At 39.6% G+C, this 18,350-nt stretch overlaps 1 protein-coding gene across 4 annotated transcripts in view; it reads right to left on the bottom strand.

Annotated features, from left to right (window-relative positions):
* Positions 1-995: 995 nt before the first annotated feature.
* The window catches only part of cacna2d3a (calcium channel, voltage-dependent, alpha 2/delta subunit 3a), a 109,435-nt gene continuing 92,080 nt past the window's right edge, over positions 996-18,350 (bottom strand). For 2 of the 4 annotated variants that reach the window (XM_068732914.1, XM_068732913.1), the window contains 12 exons: positions 15,337-15,398; positions 14,833-14,877; positions 14,677-14,739; positions 13,486-13,556; positions 11,389-11,464; positions 11,211-11,263; positions 10,269-10,324; positions 7,525-7,639; positions 7,021-7,104; positions 3,488-3,603; positions 2,061-2,140; positions 996-1,901 (listed from right to left, as the gene is read on the bottom strand). In XM_068732914.1, coding sequence (XP_068589015.1) covers positions 1,809-1,901; positions 2,061-2,140; positions 3,488-3,603; positions 7,021-7,104; positions 7,525-7,639; positions 10,269-10,324; positions 11,211-11,263; positions 11,389-11,464; positions 13,486-13,556; positions 14,677-14,739; positions 14,833-14,877; positions 15,337-15,398 — 914 coding nt within the window. In that variant the 3' untranslated portion in view covers positions 996-1,808. The remainder of the gene's footprint in view (positions 1,902-2,060; positions 2,141-3,487; positions 3,604-7,020; positions 7,105-7,524; positions 7,640-10,268; positions 10,325-11,210; positions 11,264-11,388; positions 11,465-13,485; positions 13,557-14,676; positions 14,740-14,832; positions 14,878-15,336; positions 15,399-18,350) is intronic. The other 2 variants (XM_068732917.1, XM_068732916.1) reach the window with 1 other exon arrangement.

The following is an 18,350-nucleotide window of genomic DNA, read 5'->3' on the forward strand; positions in this document are numbered from 1 at the left end:
AACATGGATGAGCATTTATCAGTCACAGGATCCCGGGCTGGCATGAGGGCAGCCATTGTAACTCAGAAAGAAGATTGCTTTTCCACGTCTGGCTTTTGTACACACATTGGATGCACGTTCCCATAACTCATCTGGCAAACAGGAAGGAATCACAGACCGGATTGGATTTGTGACCCAAAACAGCTCCAATCCTATTATGCAGAGATAAATGACCCACCAGCAAGTCAGGGAGTCTTTGGGCCACAGAAAGAGGAAGAGCACAATCTACTGGAAATGATTAGAGCGAAACAGTTCTGCTCAAGGGACAAGATCAATGAAACAATAGAGACCAGATTAAACCACTGGCACGATGAGAATCACCTTGTCTGTGGAGGAGGAAGTTGGGGTCAATAGAGCTGGCTGGTCGAGAGCTGGTGATAGAGAGGAAGAAGTAGCATGTCCCGTTGTTGACCCACAGGGACCTTGGTGTTGACATCAACACCACAGCAGAGTGGCTGCCGGCACTGTGAGAACCGCTGTTGTTTTTACTTAACACATACGAGTTAGCCTGGCATGGCACATGAATCCTATTCTTGCATTTATGGGTACAGTATGTTTGTCAGAAAAAAAAAGGATTTTTGTGTCTATTTCCTAAACACATACAGATGTATGTTGTAGTTGGCCTACGGTCCCAGTGTCATGGTCTTTATTGTCTGTCTTTATGTGGGGGATAGGCCTCTGGAGCAGAGTGTTACATAAATGACGGATGAGCGAAACACCAGATGCACTCATACAAATACATGCATGTGTGCAGACACGCACATCTCTGCTCATGTGGAGGCCGAAAAGCAGGCAAATATTTCCCACAGCCAACAGCTAAGAGATACTGTAATAATCAACCAAATCTGCCAACAACAATAGAACAGTCTATAGGGATGATAACTGATGCTTTATATTAACTCTATTGTTTTGCTTTGCTAAGAGCCTTTCAACAACATGGCTTCAACAACAGCATCCATTTTAAACATCATTTTATTTCAAAAGTACACAAACAGGACCAATATCGTTCAATAAGGCAAAGCTCAAATATTAACAACCACTCACATCAGAGGACTCAAAATCTCATAGTCACAGTTTATGGGTACCACTTGCAAATCATAAATAAAATTATTTTTTTTCTTCATATAGACTATAACTTGTTTTTTCCCATCATGAAAAAAAGATCATTGACAAACATTATATTACGACCCCGGCCACATATAATCATCTTCATCTTCAGTATTATTTTTTTTTCAATCTTCAGAATCATTATTGTCCATTAAAATTCAGAGTGAGCCAGGGAAAGGTGCACCTGTCTCTCTCCAACCGGGTGGTACGTGGCTGTAATGCCCAGTTCCAAGTCCAGCTACAGACCCCAGCCCTTAGCTGCAACCTAAAAGGAGTGAACATAGTGGTGTGAATGTCAGTGGGTTTTACTGGACCACTTGTGCAATTTTTAAGCTACTATGTGCATTGTTGGCATTATTACTATGTTCCTAACTTTCGTATCTCCCCAATGACCTCTCTGTGCAACTCATGTGATATTGCTAAAGCACCGTAATGATCACTAATTAGCAGCTGTAATAGCTATCCATTATCAGTCCTTTCATATAGGTGTATTGTAGGGAGGTATCTCAGGGCTAGGGGCTTTGTTGGTGGTGAGTTGGAATTGGGCACAGTTTTATAAGGGGCAGGAGTGTTTTTTTCTGTGGCATTGTTGCGATTCTTTTGCATGCCGAGTCAAGCGGATCCAAGTCAAGTTCTGGATGGAGAGGCTTCGCCAGCTCTGGTCACCTGGGGAACAGCGCTAGGAAGACGCAGAGCAGTGTTGCTGCGAGAGACGGGGTGAGACCCGCAGCTCCTCCACACTCCATTGAGTTCTCCTAAAGAAAAGAAGGGGGGGGGGGGTCAAGATATGAACATATATGGAATATTTTAATGAAACACAAAAGCAGAATTTGCAGGGGATATATTATGAAAGAAAGTACTATCATTGTGAGTGAACTGTGTACGTGCAGTATCTGTGTATGTGGAGTGAATACCTCTGGGTGAAAAGGGTGACAGGTATCTGGGCGCCTCCTGTCCTTTTGCATCTTCAACCTCTCGCACTTGAGAGACTCATTATGTGCAGCTGAAGTTAAGTCAATAACAGACAATGTGTACCCTCTGTAGGGGGTTTTCCTGCTGGAGTGTATTTCTTGTTTATAAAGGAAAGGAATAGATGTTTTTGAGTTCTTACATCGGCAGTAATACTTTTGTGCACAGCACGGTGTGCATATAGGAGAAAAGCAGACTGAGTAATATTTGATGAGTTTTCTTTTGTTGCAGTTTTCTTTTGTTGCAGGCTTTAAGCCACAGTAAGCACTCCACAACAAAATGAACAGTGGTGTATATGGACATACAGTGGGACTGTACTGCATACAATTTAGATACACATTGTAGGAGAATCCAGCTCAAGCTGACTCCACTCTGGGCTGTGTCTGCTATTGATCAGTGTCTCATCGCAGCGTGGGCTGTTGTGTAACACAGTCCAAACACACAGACACACACACACTCACCATTTTGGAAGATGGTGAGAGCTCTTAACAGGGGCAATATATTTCTACCATGCACTATGGAAGGAGTTTATTGAGCTGATAACACAGCTGAGTTGTAGAGGAAACATTAGTCTGCTTTATTTAATTAAGTTAAAAGTGACCCCTAGAAAGTGGGTAATATTGCTAACAGTGACACATTGGGACTCACTACCAATGAGGTCTATTGAGGCAATAACATAGCTATCTGATAATAAAGCAAGTGGTTCTGATTAAATCAGTGGTGAGCACCTATAGTTTGCAAGTCCAAAGGTTGCAGCAGTTCATGCAATGTAATTGGTTTGTTGTCCGTTACTTTTGTATTATATATTATATGTATTATATAAATACTAATGAGAAATCTGAAATCTACAAATGTATTTTTGTCTTCTGAAGGGTTCTCAGAACACAATTATCATGCTTCTGTCACATCCACGTTTTGGTGTTGTGCAATACCACTTGCCCCTGTGGAAACATTATGATAACTTTCTTTTATAAAAAGTGGCAATTTTTAATTTCTATGTATGTATTGTTGCTTGTGTTGTGTGTTTTTCTGACAGACTTTGGGTCTGTCAATAAAGATGAACTGAACTGAACAGTACTGTGAAACAGACTTCTAGTAGAGTTGTCTCAAAGCCTTTAGATCTCAACCCTCATAATGCTCTCATCTCTTTCATTACCAAAAGGGTAGAGGGCAAACAAACTCCCCAAAGACCTCCCCACAAATTAAAATGCCCTTTGCTATTTACATGCCTGCAACATTGTTGGACACGTGGTTAAAACTACAGGATTGTGACACTGGAGCTTATGAGGTGGAGGAGAATAGACTTCCATATTAAAAAAAACATAATCCGGTGATATTGTCATTTCTATACCAGTCTTTGGCCAGTGAAGGATATACATGATTTCGATGGGGTCCATGGTGATTGGCTCAAACATGCTGCAGTCACACTTGTTGTCCACCACCACCATGAAGAGATTACTGCTGGGGATCTGCTGGATCACAAAGGACCTGCCAATCACAGCACAGACAGCCAGAAACACAAAAAAATATGAGGAAGGAAGAAGAGAGAGAGGGAGTAATGGAGGATTGAGAGCTGAATTGGCAAGTAGACAAGGCCCATGGGCATGATGTAAATTTCCATGTGTGTCAGAAGATTTATGTTATGGGTGTTCACATTCTCCCCTGGTGGAGGGGAGATGCACTAACCGCCAACATACAGAGACATCGACAGACACACATCGACAGACACACATACAATATGCACACATACTTCTTCTCCAACTCACTCCATCCACTTCTCTTCCTAATTTGTCTCCCTACCTTCCCTTTTGTCTTTGTTATATCCTATCCAAGTCGAGCACCAATGAAGTGTTACTGAATATAAAACACTGCTAAGGGAGACAAATGGGAACCACACTTTTGTGCTCATAGCTTCTCATGGTTGTGTTTTACTGGCCTGAGAGATCAGGCCTCGCCTCGGCCTCCTGGCCAGTGATTTATGACCGTGGATAAGCTTTATGAAGAAGAGAGGTCGTAAAGATGATCTCTTCTTTCTGTCACCCTTTCTTTCTGTATCTTTTGCTTCTCTCCCTTCCTCTACTCTGCCGCAGCCGGTTGATTTATCAAGTTCACCGTGATGCATTTATCAGACACATATGAGAACATGCATGAGAGGACAGACACAAATGCAGAAACACGTGCATACATTTTCTCAACTCTTGTGAAGGAGGAAGTAAGGCAAAGAGGGAAAGACCTGGCAAATCAAAACAGACCTAGGAATATCTCCATCCTTACTAATTCAATACAATGACCAATTTAATCAGACCACAAACCTTCAATCCCTAAGCAGCACCAATCCACCGCACTTTAATACTGTTATCCCACCATGACTAACCAAACCCAACCAAACCAGCCCAGCAAATAGGCCAAGCCAGTTCCAATCAGGGTAAATTGGGATCTGCTGATGTTTAATAATCCATGCTCACCCCTGCACAGCGCTGGGCAGTCCCAGCTCAGCCCACTGACAGAAAGCAGAGCAAGTGTTCCTGGAGAAAAGACTGAAACACATCCCGACAGCACAGCTGCTGGCCTTGAACATACCCGGTGTTGGGAAAAGGAGCACTACACCGCTTATGAAGGCACACTTTTCAACACACACAAGAATGTGTATGATATACAGATAGAGACAGACCGCCATGCATGCTCTCTCTTTCTCTCAGAAGCACACAGACAGTAACGACATCCAATACGTTTCTCTGAGTAATGATAGAGAACGACAGAGAGTGACAGTGAGTGACACAGAGACCCACAGAAATAAAGATAAGGCAGTAACAGAGAAAGAAATCAGGAGTTAGACAGATGTATAATATAAAGCTGATGTCTATAGGAAAAGACACACACAAAGACTTGGTGAGAGATCATGTCTTCTTATCAAAGTTCTGACAAAACATATCACACGATCTGTAGCTAAGGCTGATACAAAAATAGCACTGCATAACAACACTTTTTGATCATGAGGGAAAATGTTTTACCTTTAGAGAGCCAGCTGTACTGAAGGTCATTTTAGCAGTTGGAGCTAAGATGATAACATTTCACAATACATTATGCTTAACATATGCTTTGCTTTTGATTCAGAACCAAGGCACATTTTTTCTACCTTTCGTGGTAAAAATGTTCCATGCTCAGTGGCTAAATGCAATAGTTTTGTGTGTCCTGTAGAGAGTGTTCACAGTTTTCCAATAATTTAATTGTTGCATAACTTAACCATAACCATAACAGCATGCATTGTATGGTTTTCAGAAATATCTGTCATCACAGTTGGGAAATTTGACCAGTAATTGGTGTGTGTAATTTAAGAATGACTAATTCAATAAAATCTCACCAAACAGACTGGAGAGTTTTCAGAGCAATGCTGTCATTTTATTTTCATTTCTCTCATTACTTTTGGGGAAACTGGGCGCCATGATTCCAGTATTCTCATTTTAAGCCTTTTTTTTCACATTTTACATGATTGCAATATACAGTATATTCAGAGGGGCTCTATTAAAAATTTTTAAATGATTTTTTTTGATTTTTAAATTCCGGCAGTGGTTGCCGCAAATTCAGCATGAAGGTCCTAAATGAGTAACAAGCAACATTAAAACATTGCAAATATAGAAATGAAATAAAAGATATGAAATGTCATAAAAAATGTAAAAAATTGGACAATTGAATTTAATTATAAAAGTTACATCTAAAATGTTACACAATTATTCATTCTACATATAAAATAGGAACTTAATTTAACATGTAATATCCAAAAAATTAAATCCTTGAAAAAATATTATTTGTTGGTTCCATAAAGACTGCGATAACAATTTTTTTTACTGTTCTCAAATACTGCTTACTAAAGTCAATGTCTTTGATGCAACCGGGGCACTAAAATATGTTTAAAAAGTTGCGTTAAAGTAGCAAAACCTGCCTTCTAGTAAGTTAAATATTTCAGCTATACCATAATTATTAGTGCAACAGGGATAAAGACAGATGTATTTCAAGAATGAAAGCACGTCTACACGTCTGACTGTAGTGCCGAAGCTGTAGCTCATTGCAACTTTGAAATTCTCTCTCTTTTGCACGTCTGGGGCGGTCAAGAAAAAACAAAGGAGCATGTGGCGATATAGGATATATGGCTGTGAGTATTGTCGCTAATAGTCCCCTTGAAGACTTTCTCTGGTTAGAGACATGACACACTCTTCGTCCTGTATCTCATGTTACAGTCTAGAGAAGTTGGCTATGCATTAATGGAGGTTAAATCGTCTTATAGGGCCACTTAAGCTATTATAGCATTCTATATCAGGAAGTAATGGACACATACAAATACTGACATCACATGCACACATGCACACACAGTCAAAATACAGTAAAGAGAAGTTTAACAGGCAAAAGCTTAGAGTGTATTTCCTAGAGCATTAAGCACACACACATGTCCCAATGAAAATATGAGAGAAAGGCCTCAGTCAGCCTGTAACGTGAAACAGATGTTTATCACCAATATCCTCTATTACTAATGTGAACTATAAAATTCCATATAACCCAAATAAAAACTCCATTTTACTTTGTCAAATTCATTGTGCTTTAAAAAAGATTTATTTGAAGGCGACATGTTGCTCAGAGCACAGAGCTAATCCCAGTTCTGGTGTCATCATTGGAGATGAGGCCATTCTTCTCTGATGCCCGCTTCTGTCATGTGTGTGCGGGTGTGTGTAAGAGGGTGCTGTGTGTGTGTGTGTGTGTGTGTGTATACACAGTATGTGTGTTTGGTAGTGTGACTGCATCTTCAACCGCATTTTACTCCTAGCACCCAGGGCAGTGGTTACCCTGCTGACCTTGTGGGGCTGTACCGGCAGCAGACACACAAGGAAAACACACACACACACACACACTCACAGGGTTCTGAGCCTCCCTGGCAGTTCCACAGCTGGGAGCAATGAAGGGCCCATTGGAGGGATCCAGAGAACACCCCACAATTGCCTGACAGAAAAGCCCAAATTGTTAAAGGGGACCACACTCATTTTCCCATTTTTAAAGGAAGCCTTTTTTTTTCCACCCCTCTCCCTCATCTCTAAATGCCTTGTATTTCAAATTGCCGGAGGAGAGAGAGTGAGTGTCTGCGTGTGTGTCTCTGATGGATTGTCTGGATAAAAGTGTTTTCAGCAGACAACAAATGATTTAAATGTGTTTCTCATTATCAGAAATTACAGAGATAAAAATACTTTGCCAAGATGATAGTTAACAGGATGATTCATTTTTCATTGTTAGGTTTTTTTATGGAATGTAGTGGCCCGCTGATATCCGAGGTGTGTTACTGAACAGTAGACGGATATTGAGATTGTTGTTGTTACTGTGTTGTTGATGTGTGTTCACGTGTGTCTGCATGTGTGTGTTTCATACTTGATGCAGCCATCACAGTCAACGTTGCCCATGTTCTCTTTGATGGTTCTCTCGGAGACGAAGGCCGGGTACTCCGTGTCACACGGTACCTGCATGGTTCGACCCCTCCGCTGAGCTGAAAGCAGAAAGAGAGAGAAAGAAAATGAAATTGGGTGAGGTGGTCATGGAAAAACTATTTAAAAGTCAAATCCATATTTAAAATATGTAAATGCAAATAGATTGAAAGCAAACAGTTAAACACACCACATCCTTGTAAATATACAAGTTTGAAAGAAAGCAGCACTTCTGAACCAGAGTTGACTTTTGTCCTGCTGGAGATATTTGCAGTGTGAATCTGTGCCAGACATTTATGCAAAATTGCTTGAACTCTCCTGCCACCCAGAGGTTTAAAACAATGCTACATGATTGAAAGGGGAAGGGGAGGGGGGGCCCTAAGTAATTCTAATTTGTTTATTAAATCTAAAAATTTAAAAACATGTGGGTTTCATTCATTTATTTATAAAGTTTATACATTTTTTTTAAGAAACAGTTTTCTAAAGATGGTGGATTATGTGTGTGATTTGAATGGAGAAGTTTAATTACTGGATGTCAGCAGTGCAGTATCATTGTGTGAAAAAAAATGAGAGTGTGTGTGCAGTTGTATATAAATTATAAGCTTGTGAGAAACGCAGCCTACATGTATAAACGTCTGGGATTAGTTCTGGCTGAGAGGCTGTGTAGATTGGGTTACAGGCTGCTAAATTGGGGTGTTTCAGCTGTGTGTCACAGGTCTGTGTCTCTATTGTAAAAAGATATAGAAAGTGCTGCTAAGACCTGAGGCTAGCCAGCTGTGAAATTGTCTTGACTGCTTGGCGAGCAGCGATGCCCAGCTTCACTTCATTCGGGATAAGAGTGTGCAAGGAAAGCATTTTATCGACTTTCATTTTGTGGTTCTTTCCCTCTCTTCCCTCTCTCACATTCACACACGAAATATTTTCATATTAGTTTTGGCTAGAATTAATACCACTATATGATGCTGCTTAGTGAGGCTTTAATTTCAGACAGGCAAACTGTATTCAACACACCATAAAGTATAAGGCATCACAGCTTTCATAGCTTGGCGGTAATCATTTGAGAATGTGCGTGAGTTTGTTGAAGAAAGTGACACAGAAAAAGAAAGGTTGAGACATAAAACCAGAGAAGGAGAGACAGATAGACTGAGTGAGAAAAAAGAAAGAAAGAGAAACCTTTTTCCTCCTGTTACGAAGCGGATATTGCTTCCCACCACTACCAATATGACATACATCCATACAGATCATAAAACCATCAAGTACAACCCTCTCTGGACACACAAACAAATACAAATGTGGGCAGACACACACACACACACACACACACACACACACACACACACACACACACACACACACACACACACACAGTCTCTCACACTGGGGTCACTTGAGGCAATCACGTGTTCTGCCATTTTTTCTTACACTAGGTTTTGGATTGTGCTTTTTTATTCTGTTTTTCCAGTGGTCACACTGACTCAGACTGAGAGGAAATGGAGGGGAGATGGTGAAGATGAAGACAGGAGGTCAGTGTTGAGGACACTGGTTGTTTACTCTGTCTGTACGCAATGAACTTTGTTCCATGTGCACTAAGTATTACGTAAGTATTACGATGAAAAACTGACAGTGTATGCGTCAGTGTATGTTTTCATTTCTGGATTCAATATTTTAGAAAACCCCCCCCAAACAACAGCATTTTGATAATTATTCTACAAAACATTAATGTTTTTATGGGCGGATGTAAGATTGAAAATTGCTTCATTTCCTATTTTTTCGTCTTTGCGAGACAGGAAAGTTAACTGCAAAAACTATTATTAAAAAAACACATGTTTCAGAAACTGGAAAATTAGGTGTTATTCATTTAATGCTGCACATGGTAATGTCGAGGTATAAGCCTTGAGCTGAAACACAATTACCTTAACTTTATATTGTTGATGATTAGGAACTATGAGATCCATAAGGACCTGTCTGTGTTTACAGTGCTTCAAATGACGTGAATTGTATGAATAACAAAATCTTCCAGTTTCTGAGAAAATAGTTTTTTGGTCTTTTTTTTTGTTTGTTTTGCAAGGGAGAATATCTTTCTTTATCTCTCTGACAATAGAAATAAGTGTTTTGAATTATTGAATAGAATTGCTATTTTTTTTACTTTTCATTTCTGTTTCTGAATGTTGAAAATTTAGCACCATAATAAAATAAATACATTAATAAATAAAAACACACAAACCCATTTGACATGTAATTAAAGCCTGTAATGGGTGCTGCAAGGTAGAATCAACAATATTCGTAAAAAATAAAAAAAATAATAAAGTATTGAAAAAATGCATAGTGGTGCAAATCATAACAATTTACAATTAAACAAATGTACAGTAATAATAATAATCCTGATTCTTTCTCTATCTGTAGTATAATTATTGATTAGACATTATTATTAATTGAGAATCAAATATTTGTTAGCACTCAATGTATCTAATTTTTATATTTAATGACCATTGTGACTGTTTTCAACTTCAACAGACAATCAAAATAAATATGAAGAGCAGTGCTGTGTGCATGCCCAAAGCCATATGTATTAGGAATGTAAATAAACAATGTTGTTTGCATATAAACTATTATTAAATTAGAGTATAAGCTGCATACTTTTATATGAGTGCGCCCATGTGTAACTGCTTCAGACACAGAGTGTGCGCTTACCTTTAGCTGTCAGGTCAGAGTACCACCAGCTGTACAAGTTGAACTCCACCAGGAATCTAAATATGGATAAGACATCGACCATAACAATACACTCCAACACATGCTTATATAATACATTCTGCTACACTCTCCACTAAATTTTAACCACTTTTTACCGACATGAGAAAGGTTTCTCAAGAACTACAGTCAGACAAATTATCTATTTTCCAAAAAGATCAACAATTTAGTTTTAAAAGGAACCACGGTATAGATATGAATTTTTCTCTCATTGACATTTATCCATTTTGCATTCCATCATGTTTGTAGACTTAGATGCCTCAAAGTCATGCATTCCAATTAAAAACAAAACACTTCTACAAGAAGTGAGTGTAAAATATCCGCGGGGAGTTCTCAATTATTGTTGTGCAGGTTGTCTTTTATTGATCTTTCATTTTGTGTTTCCGGATGATTCCGTTATTTTCTCCCTTTAGTTCTGACCTTACACAGATAAGTTCACTCAGTCATATGTGACTATTTATATTTAAATTGTATCTTAAGAAAAACATCAATTTAAAATTAAAAACATAAATCAAAAGATCATTATATTTCAAAGACACAAAATTGCCTGCACTGGGACCGGCTGTAAAATTAGCACTGACAACTCTATCCTCACATGATGCACTGTGGCGACAACAGACCACCCAGTAAGACTCCGCAACCACAACATGGCATCCCAGGACTACCCGTGCTACAGGAAACATCAGGTAGCCATTACCGCTCATGATCACTGATGATCAAGTCAACGTGCATGTGGAGGGAGTCGTAAACAATCATACAGTTTATATATAGCCACATACACACATTGACAGGAGAGGCTCCCATACAAGTCCTCAAAAGCACATGTATGCAGTAAGCATATGCTATTACAGACAAAAGACACTCTGACATACACAGAAGTCTTACATGACAAGCTCAGTCAGGATCCACTTCACGATTGAGAAGAAAGCAAAGTAAGGCTGAAGAAAAAAAGAGAGCGGAAACATTGATTAGACACATAAACATACAATACACGGCCCCAACTTTGCATCGCGTGGAGTGCAACGAGGTTGAACTGAGTGTAAAAAAAAAATGCAGTACTCACATCCAACAGTGTGTGTCCACTGTCACTACTTTCTGAAAAAACCCAACATAGAGCCTGGTAGTCATACAGTGTGACCCTGAGTAGATAAAGGTAGAAAAGTGAGGACAGAGTACAGAGAGTGAGACAGAGACATAAAAGACATAGATACAGTAAATTGAACTTAAGATAGATTGAATGTTTTTATAGACAAGCAATGCATTCGTCAGGGAGATATAGCCCAGATAAGGTGATATAAGTCTTGATTCACACGTTAGCTGTACTATTACATGCTTGCGGGGCTTTTTGGACTGCTGTGTGGGAACAGGAAGGAAGGCTCTGCTTTAACCAACGCTTTACCTACGGATAATATATTGGATGGATGTGGCGAGAACGGGAAAAGGAAAGCAACTGAAAGTGGAGAGCTCCCTGAGAGGTTCCTCAAAGTGATGTAGGAAGGTGTGTGTGTGTGTGTGTGTGTGTGTGTGTGTGTGTGTGTGTGTGTGTGTGTGTGTGTGTGTGTGTGTGTGTGTAGGTGATTTGGGGGGATATTTGAGGGGGATATCAGAGGATTTAAGGGCTTAGTAGACCCTGAGGGTGTGAGGTCTCGGTCTGTCTGGGTGAGGTTATTCAAGGGGTTCCTAACACACACATAAACACACACACATACACACTGTGTGCTCTTTCTCATAGCCTGTGGACAAGTTCCTATATACTTGACATGTGCATGTGTGTGATGTCTGAGTGGGCCCAGTCTATCCGCAGCCCTGGGCGATGTTCAAACCTCAGTCACAGTACTGGTGACACACAGCTCCAACACACCGCCAGGAACCAATTAGCACTAAGCCAGGCCACATAATGGTGTTAGCAGCAAACTTAGACTAATGCAATATCTGTCTACGAGTACGAGTGTGTGTTTGCATGGGTGTGTGACTGCTGTATATGAGTGTGGGTGTGCAAGCCTTCATTTACTTTGCATGGGAGCATAACATCACGTTCAATATTTTTATTGATTTCCCTTTCTATTGCTTGTTTGAAAAGATGGATAATCCAAAAAACCTTAAAATAATGGGTCTTCATCTGCAGCCTTGATGCTGATGGATAAATCCAAGCTGACAGCTTGGTGTAAACTTTAAGTGGCACATTTTTTTTGCTTTCTTTTATCAAGACAAAAACTGTGCTGCAACTTACCACATTAATTCTCCACAGATGACACTGGGTTTAGACAGATCACACTGGATTCATTAGTGTTAGGATATATAAGCTCTATTACTCATGCTAATACTTAACCAACAAGTCATATTATTCATTCATCATACATCGGCCTTCATTTGAAACAATCTCTCGTCATCCAACATTAAAGATTCAGTGAAAGCACTCTTTGCCTCTTTGTTTTTATGAGTGTGACTGTAAACCAAAGCTGTCAGCTTTTGAGCTTCATCCTTATGATCAACAGGCGTGGTTGTCTACTTGTGCAATGATTTGTCCCCTATGATTTTTATGTACTGAGGCAGCATAGCTGAAATCTCACCCATTTCCCAAAGGCGGAACTGCAGTGCTGGAAATGTGTTTTTTAAGCTTCTGCAACCACGACCTTCGAAGATTCAACAAATGCTAGACCATACCAGTTTGATTCCACAGTCAAACTACAATATACGTCTCTGACTGATTCTCTGTATTTCTACTCTCAAATACTTGGAAAGTTATCCTCCAGGGTTAAATTTCTAAATGAATTGCAGAAAGTCACCACCCACTGCTCCTGGCGTTTTCCAGGAGACAAAGCTCCACAACAAGCAATATCTGTGTGAATGTGTCTATGTGCGTGTGTGTGTGACTTCAAGTTTCTCCTAATTCCTCCGTTTCAGGAAAAGATTTGCTGTAATCCCCTAACGGAGAACTCTGCTGAGCGAGGGGTCGGAGTTCAACGCTGAATAGCTCAACACGATTGGCCAAGTTAAGAGCTGTCAGCACGAGAGAAGACATGCTCTCATTCTGTGGCCTGCCTGATATTATGCACATACATTTACACATACTCATACATACACTTGTGCTGGCACTTATAAGTACACACACTCAAACAACCACACAAGTGTTTCCAAAAAAAAAAGAGGCAAAACTTACCTCTTGAAAGAGCCCATCTGCAGAAGCTTACTCATTACAGCCCCCTCTGCTTCTCCAAAGAATTTTCCTGTCTGAGAAAGTGGATTTTATTTAATAAAACTAGAACAATCTCATTGTTGATTTAAGCAGATCTGTGTGCTATGTCCCGTCACCCCTCTCCCTCTCCATCATTTTCCTTACCACAAGGTGACATTTTAAAATTGTTTGTTTGGATTTCTTAACATTCGAGAAGCTTGATAAATCAAAAGTGTTGTCCATTTTGTGTATGAATTGTTTCAACATACGGCCTAATGTGATCCAAGACTGCTGACTGTTACACAGTCACATGCCTGACATCCTGCCTGTCCAAAGTGCTGCAAACCAGGTGATGCCACAGGAATAAAGCTATCAAACCATTAGCATCCATTAGCCATATCAGACACAGGACTCTATCTCTCCACATGCTAATTGTCTCGACACCTGGGAGGCAGAGAATGCCAACATCTACCTCTGAAAGTCCTACTAGAAATGACACAGCCTAGTAGATCCTCCAGCTCACCCGGACCTACTGGCTATTTTAATGTATCACATTACTGTTACCTTGTTGGTCGGTGACCTCTACATAACAACAACTAGATGAAACAACTTGACAAGAGGAACCCTAAATGCTCCGTCACCTCTAAATTAAGATCAAATAAAGTAAGCAAGCAAGTAAGAAACAGAAAAGAACAAGCTGAAGAAGGACAGTGACAGCCAGCGGACTGGCTTCTAGATGAGACAAAGCCAGAGTGACAGCATGTCTTGGGACATCTAAGCAGAGGGTATATGCTAGGGCAGCACCATGTCTCCTTGAGAGCAGTCTAAGCAACAATATGACTGTGATGCAGGGAAAACATTTTAATTATAATAGGAAAACAAATGCAAGAGGTATAGTACATATGCACTGTGTGCACTGAATCAGTCCACTCTGATGTAATCTGACTTCAAATAAATTGTAGACTCTCATTTGGCACAAACCCAATTGTGTTTATAGCCTACTGTTGCTGGTGTCAGAACAAGCTATTCCTCTTAAATTAAAATAGCATCAAAATGTCCCTTGTTTTTTGCTTGCAGGAAATTTGTAGCTATGACTGTTATGCAATCGTTAACATTAATCTTGCATGATCTGGCTCTATATGTGTGTATGTGTCTCTTCGTGTGTCAGTGTCTTACCAGAGTATAGTCCTCCGCTACCAGAACGAAGCCGTTGTTGTCAATGAGGTAGCAGTTAATGTTCTGTTAAATATAAAACAAAGTGTTAAAGCGTTTGTAAGAAGTAAAAGTGAAAGAATAATGCATGGTTGATGGAGAAAAGAAAGGCTGACCAACCTCATCATCACAGCTTATGGAGCATTTCCCATCTAAAGCTGCACACTGTACGATAAAAACAATACATCTGCATTGTGTATCTGAGTGTCACACCAATATTTCGGCTGTTAGATTCATTCTTTTGTCAGCTGAAAACCTTTACTGCCTTCCAAAATCGTTTTAGAATAAATAAATGGAATGAAACAGACTGATGACCTTTAAATGTAAAAAATTCAACCAAACAATCTATCAGCTTTCATGGGTTCTTGAATCATGCAATATTTATAACATGTGGGGACAAGTCACGTTATTAGTGAAGTACGAAATAGCAGACGTTTTATTAAAAAGCAAATACTTTTTTCAAATAGACTTGACTTTTGTTTTGTATATTTTGTATGTATCTTTAAATTACTTTCATTAGGCAGCGCAGTTGGCAAAGTTAGAATAGGTTATTTAGGTTGAAGTGTGTTTGTGGTATACGTGTGAATATGTAAGCATGCAGGATGTGTGTTTATGCATGTGTACCTGTCTGCTGGCTGTCCAGAATTTCTTCTGAAAGAACTCCAGTTTCATCTGGATGCCCACAGCTGAAAGAGAGACGACACAGTCACAGAGACGTAGCAACTGGACATGTGTGTTCAAGTGCAAGTTCACTGTGCTCTTTATCATAACAGAAGTGATCCTACAGGCAAGAGAGATATTATTAATATAAACACAGAGTCAAAGTGAATCTTTCATTGATCCCATACAAGGGAAAATGTTCACCGACTTGTCCATTACAGTGAACCCCTGCAGGACAAAATAGGCCAAAAGGGTGACTATACACTGCATCATACATGTGTCAGCTTATATCTGTGGAAGGTGACTGTGTGTGTTTGTTTAGAATACTGTAATATCTGCACACATGTGCACTGATCGTTTAACCACACTAAAAATGCAGTTTCACACAATTCTAAACCAGACCTCTCACTGTGACCACATGAAATCCATCGAATTTCCAGAGTTGGTATACGGAGCTGCTCTTACTTCCATAAGCCTCATCCCAGCAGGTCCCTAAATGCACAGATCTGACTAGAATTCCTTGCCTGGAAAAAAATGTCAGCTTTTTCAAAGGTGGCTGAGGAAAGATTGACACATTCACCACAGGCTTTAACTTCCCTCCTCTCCCTTTACCCCCTGCTACTAAGACTCAGAGGACCCTAGCTTTTACTCGGTGGGGGTTTGCCAAGCGTTTAGGGTCTTTTTTTAAGGGACATATCATGCTCATTTTCAAGTTCATACTTTTCATATTTTGGGTTTCTACTAGAACATGTTTACATGCTTAATGTTCAAAAAACATTGTTTTTCTCATATTGTCTGTCTGAATATAACTGTAATGACTGTGAAGATGTAGTGTAGATAGGATCCATATAAACATGAACAGCCTCACTTAAAGCTTAATACATCTTAAATACATTTCAACATGTGAAGAGAGAATTATCAGTGATAAATGGTTTGCACTTCTTTTAGTGTGCTTGTGCAATTGTGTGATTGTCCAAGTTCAGTGTGCAGTGGGGTGCTGCTGTGGCCTGTTTTAGCCCTTGCCCAGAGGAACAGGTGCAGATTATCTCGTCATAAGCTTTGCCAGATCCTTTCAGCAGCCCACCATTTCTACACCCACATGGAAAACCCAGGAGGAGAGGCTAAATTAAGATGCTGGGCAACAGCAATGGAAACACACATGGTATTAAACCAGGGAGAACCTAGATCATAAAGCCAATAAAAGATACAGGATCATCTATTCTAAAAAAGCTGTAAAAACAAAGTAGTGACTGAGAAGGAAAAAAAAGATAAGGAGGTGGAATAAGTTGTCAGAAAAACATTCTGTGGATTTTGAAACATGACACCTTCAAATATTTCAAAGATGTAATATAATAGTCAAATTCTATGAAATTGTAAAATGAATAAATCTATATTCTGGGATCTGTTCAGCAAGAAAAATATTTCATGGAAACATAATACTACTATGAGCAGTACAGGAGTTTACTCTGTAAAATTGTATTAGAGGTTAAAAGTGCATTCATGTTGGCTGCTACCTGGAAGTCGGCTCAGAGCAAAAAGAGAAAAGCCCAAATCCGTCTCACTAATGCTCAGATATTTTCTGTACTATGGGGTAAAATTTAATTTCCCTCGGCATGATTTAAGAACTTGGGGGTATTTACGCCCTGAGCTGGGTTTATGAGTCCAAAGATGAAGAGACGTTAAACATCACTCTAAATCCAACCCATCACCAATCTGCTATCAGTGCAATCCCAGGCAGGGAGAGATGACAACCAGTTTAAATCCTACAGATTTTTGGGATTCTAATAAGGATTGCATAAAGGTACACATCCATCAGCACAGGGGTGCATTCGAGTATGTGGCTGCTTGTGCTCATGTACGTGCTGTAGAAAGGGCAAGCATAGGTGTTTCTGTTCTATTTGAGTGTAGTGTTTGCGTCAGTTCAGTGATGGCACCTTTAGGACAAGCATAAACCCACATTCAAGTCACACATAGCTGTCTGAGAGATGTAGGGATTTGCAAATTTGGTGGTTTATTCCACAGCAACACAGCGCAGGGGCGGATCATGTCAAGATGCTGAGCAACATTCAGAGGATGCGCAGAACAGGAAGCTGTTGTTAAGGATGCCAGCAGTCTACAAGACTTACGCTCCAATGAATACTCCATCCTGTGTGTTTTTGTTGAGGCAAAATTGAGACTAATCGTTGTTGCAAAATCCAAATAAAAGATTCTATTTGAAAAACATTTGAAAAAAATGTATCTGTGTTGGACCAATTTCAAATAGCAAACCATAAGATCTAATAGAAAAGTCCATATTCAAATCGTGCAAACCATCTTTGTAGGTTGCCCTTCAGGCCTTGATGCCACATGCATTTAATGCATCACATGAGATGCACATAGTGATAATTTATGACAAAGAGCAGGAAAAGAAGGGCATGTTTTGTTTCTCTTTGATGATTAACATTTGTAGACGTTGCAGTCTGTACACATCAGCAATATGGGCTTTTAGCAAAGGTGTCATCACACATTTGAGGATGTATTTGCCTGCGCAGGTGCACATTTTTTTAAATTTATCTTCATGTGTGCATAAATTGCTCAAGGCTGATTTCTTACACATTCACCACAATCAATGATAAGTATAAGCGTGTGACACATATTGACTTCACTATTTACTGTATATGACAGAATGAAAATAATTGTCATGCCCTTCAGCAGAGGAAAGGATATAAATTTGGATGGACAGGAGGACAAATACTAGAGAGGGTACTACAAGGCAAGGTCAGCTAGTAAGCTTAATCACATTGATCATTAAAAATAATTTGATCATTAATCTCTTTCTGTCTCCTTCTTTGTACATTTTTTGCTTCTCCTTCCAGCGACCCATGAGGTCATATAAGCTTAACAGTCAATCCATTTACATGCAAAAAAAAAAACCCCAGCAACAACTGCAACAGCTTAATATCCTGCTGTGTGCGTGTGTGCATGCGTATGTGTGCATT

Source organism: Cebidichthys violaceus, unplaced genomic scaffold (genome assembly GCF_023349555.1).
Source record: "Cebidichthys violaceus isolate CVI_PGR_0920_01 unplaced genomic scaffold, fCebVio1.0.p SCAF_6, whole genome shotgun sequence".
NCBI lineage: Eukaryota > Metazoa > Chordata > Actinopteri > Perciformes > Stichaeidae > Cebidichthys > Cebidichthys violaceus.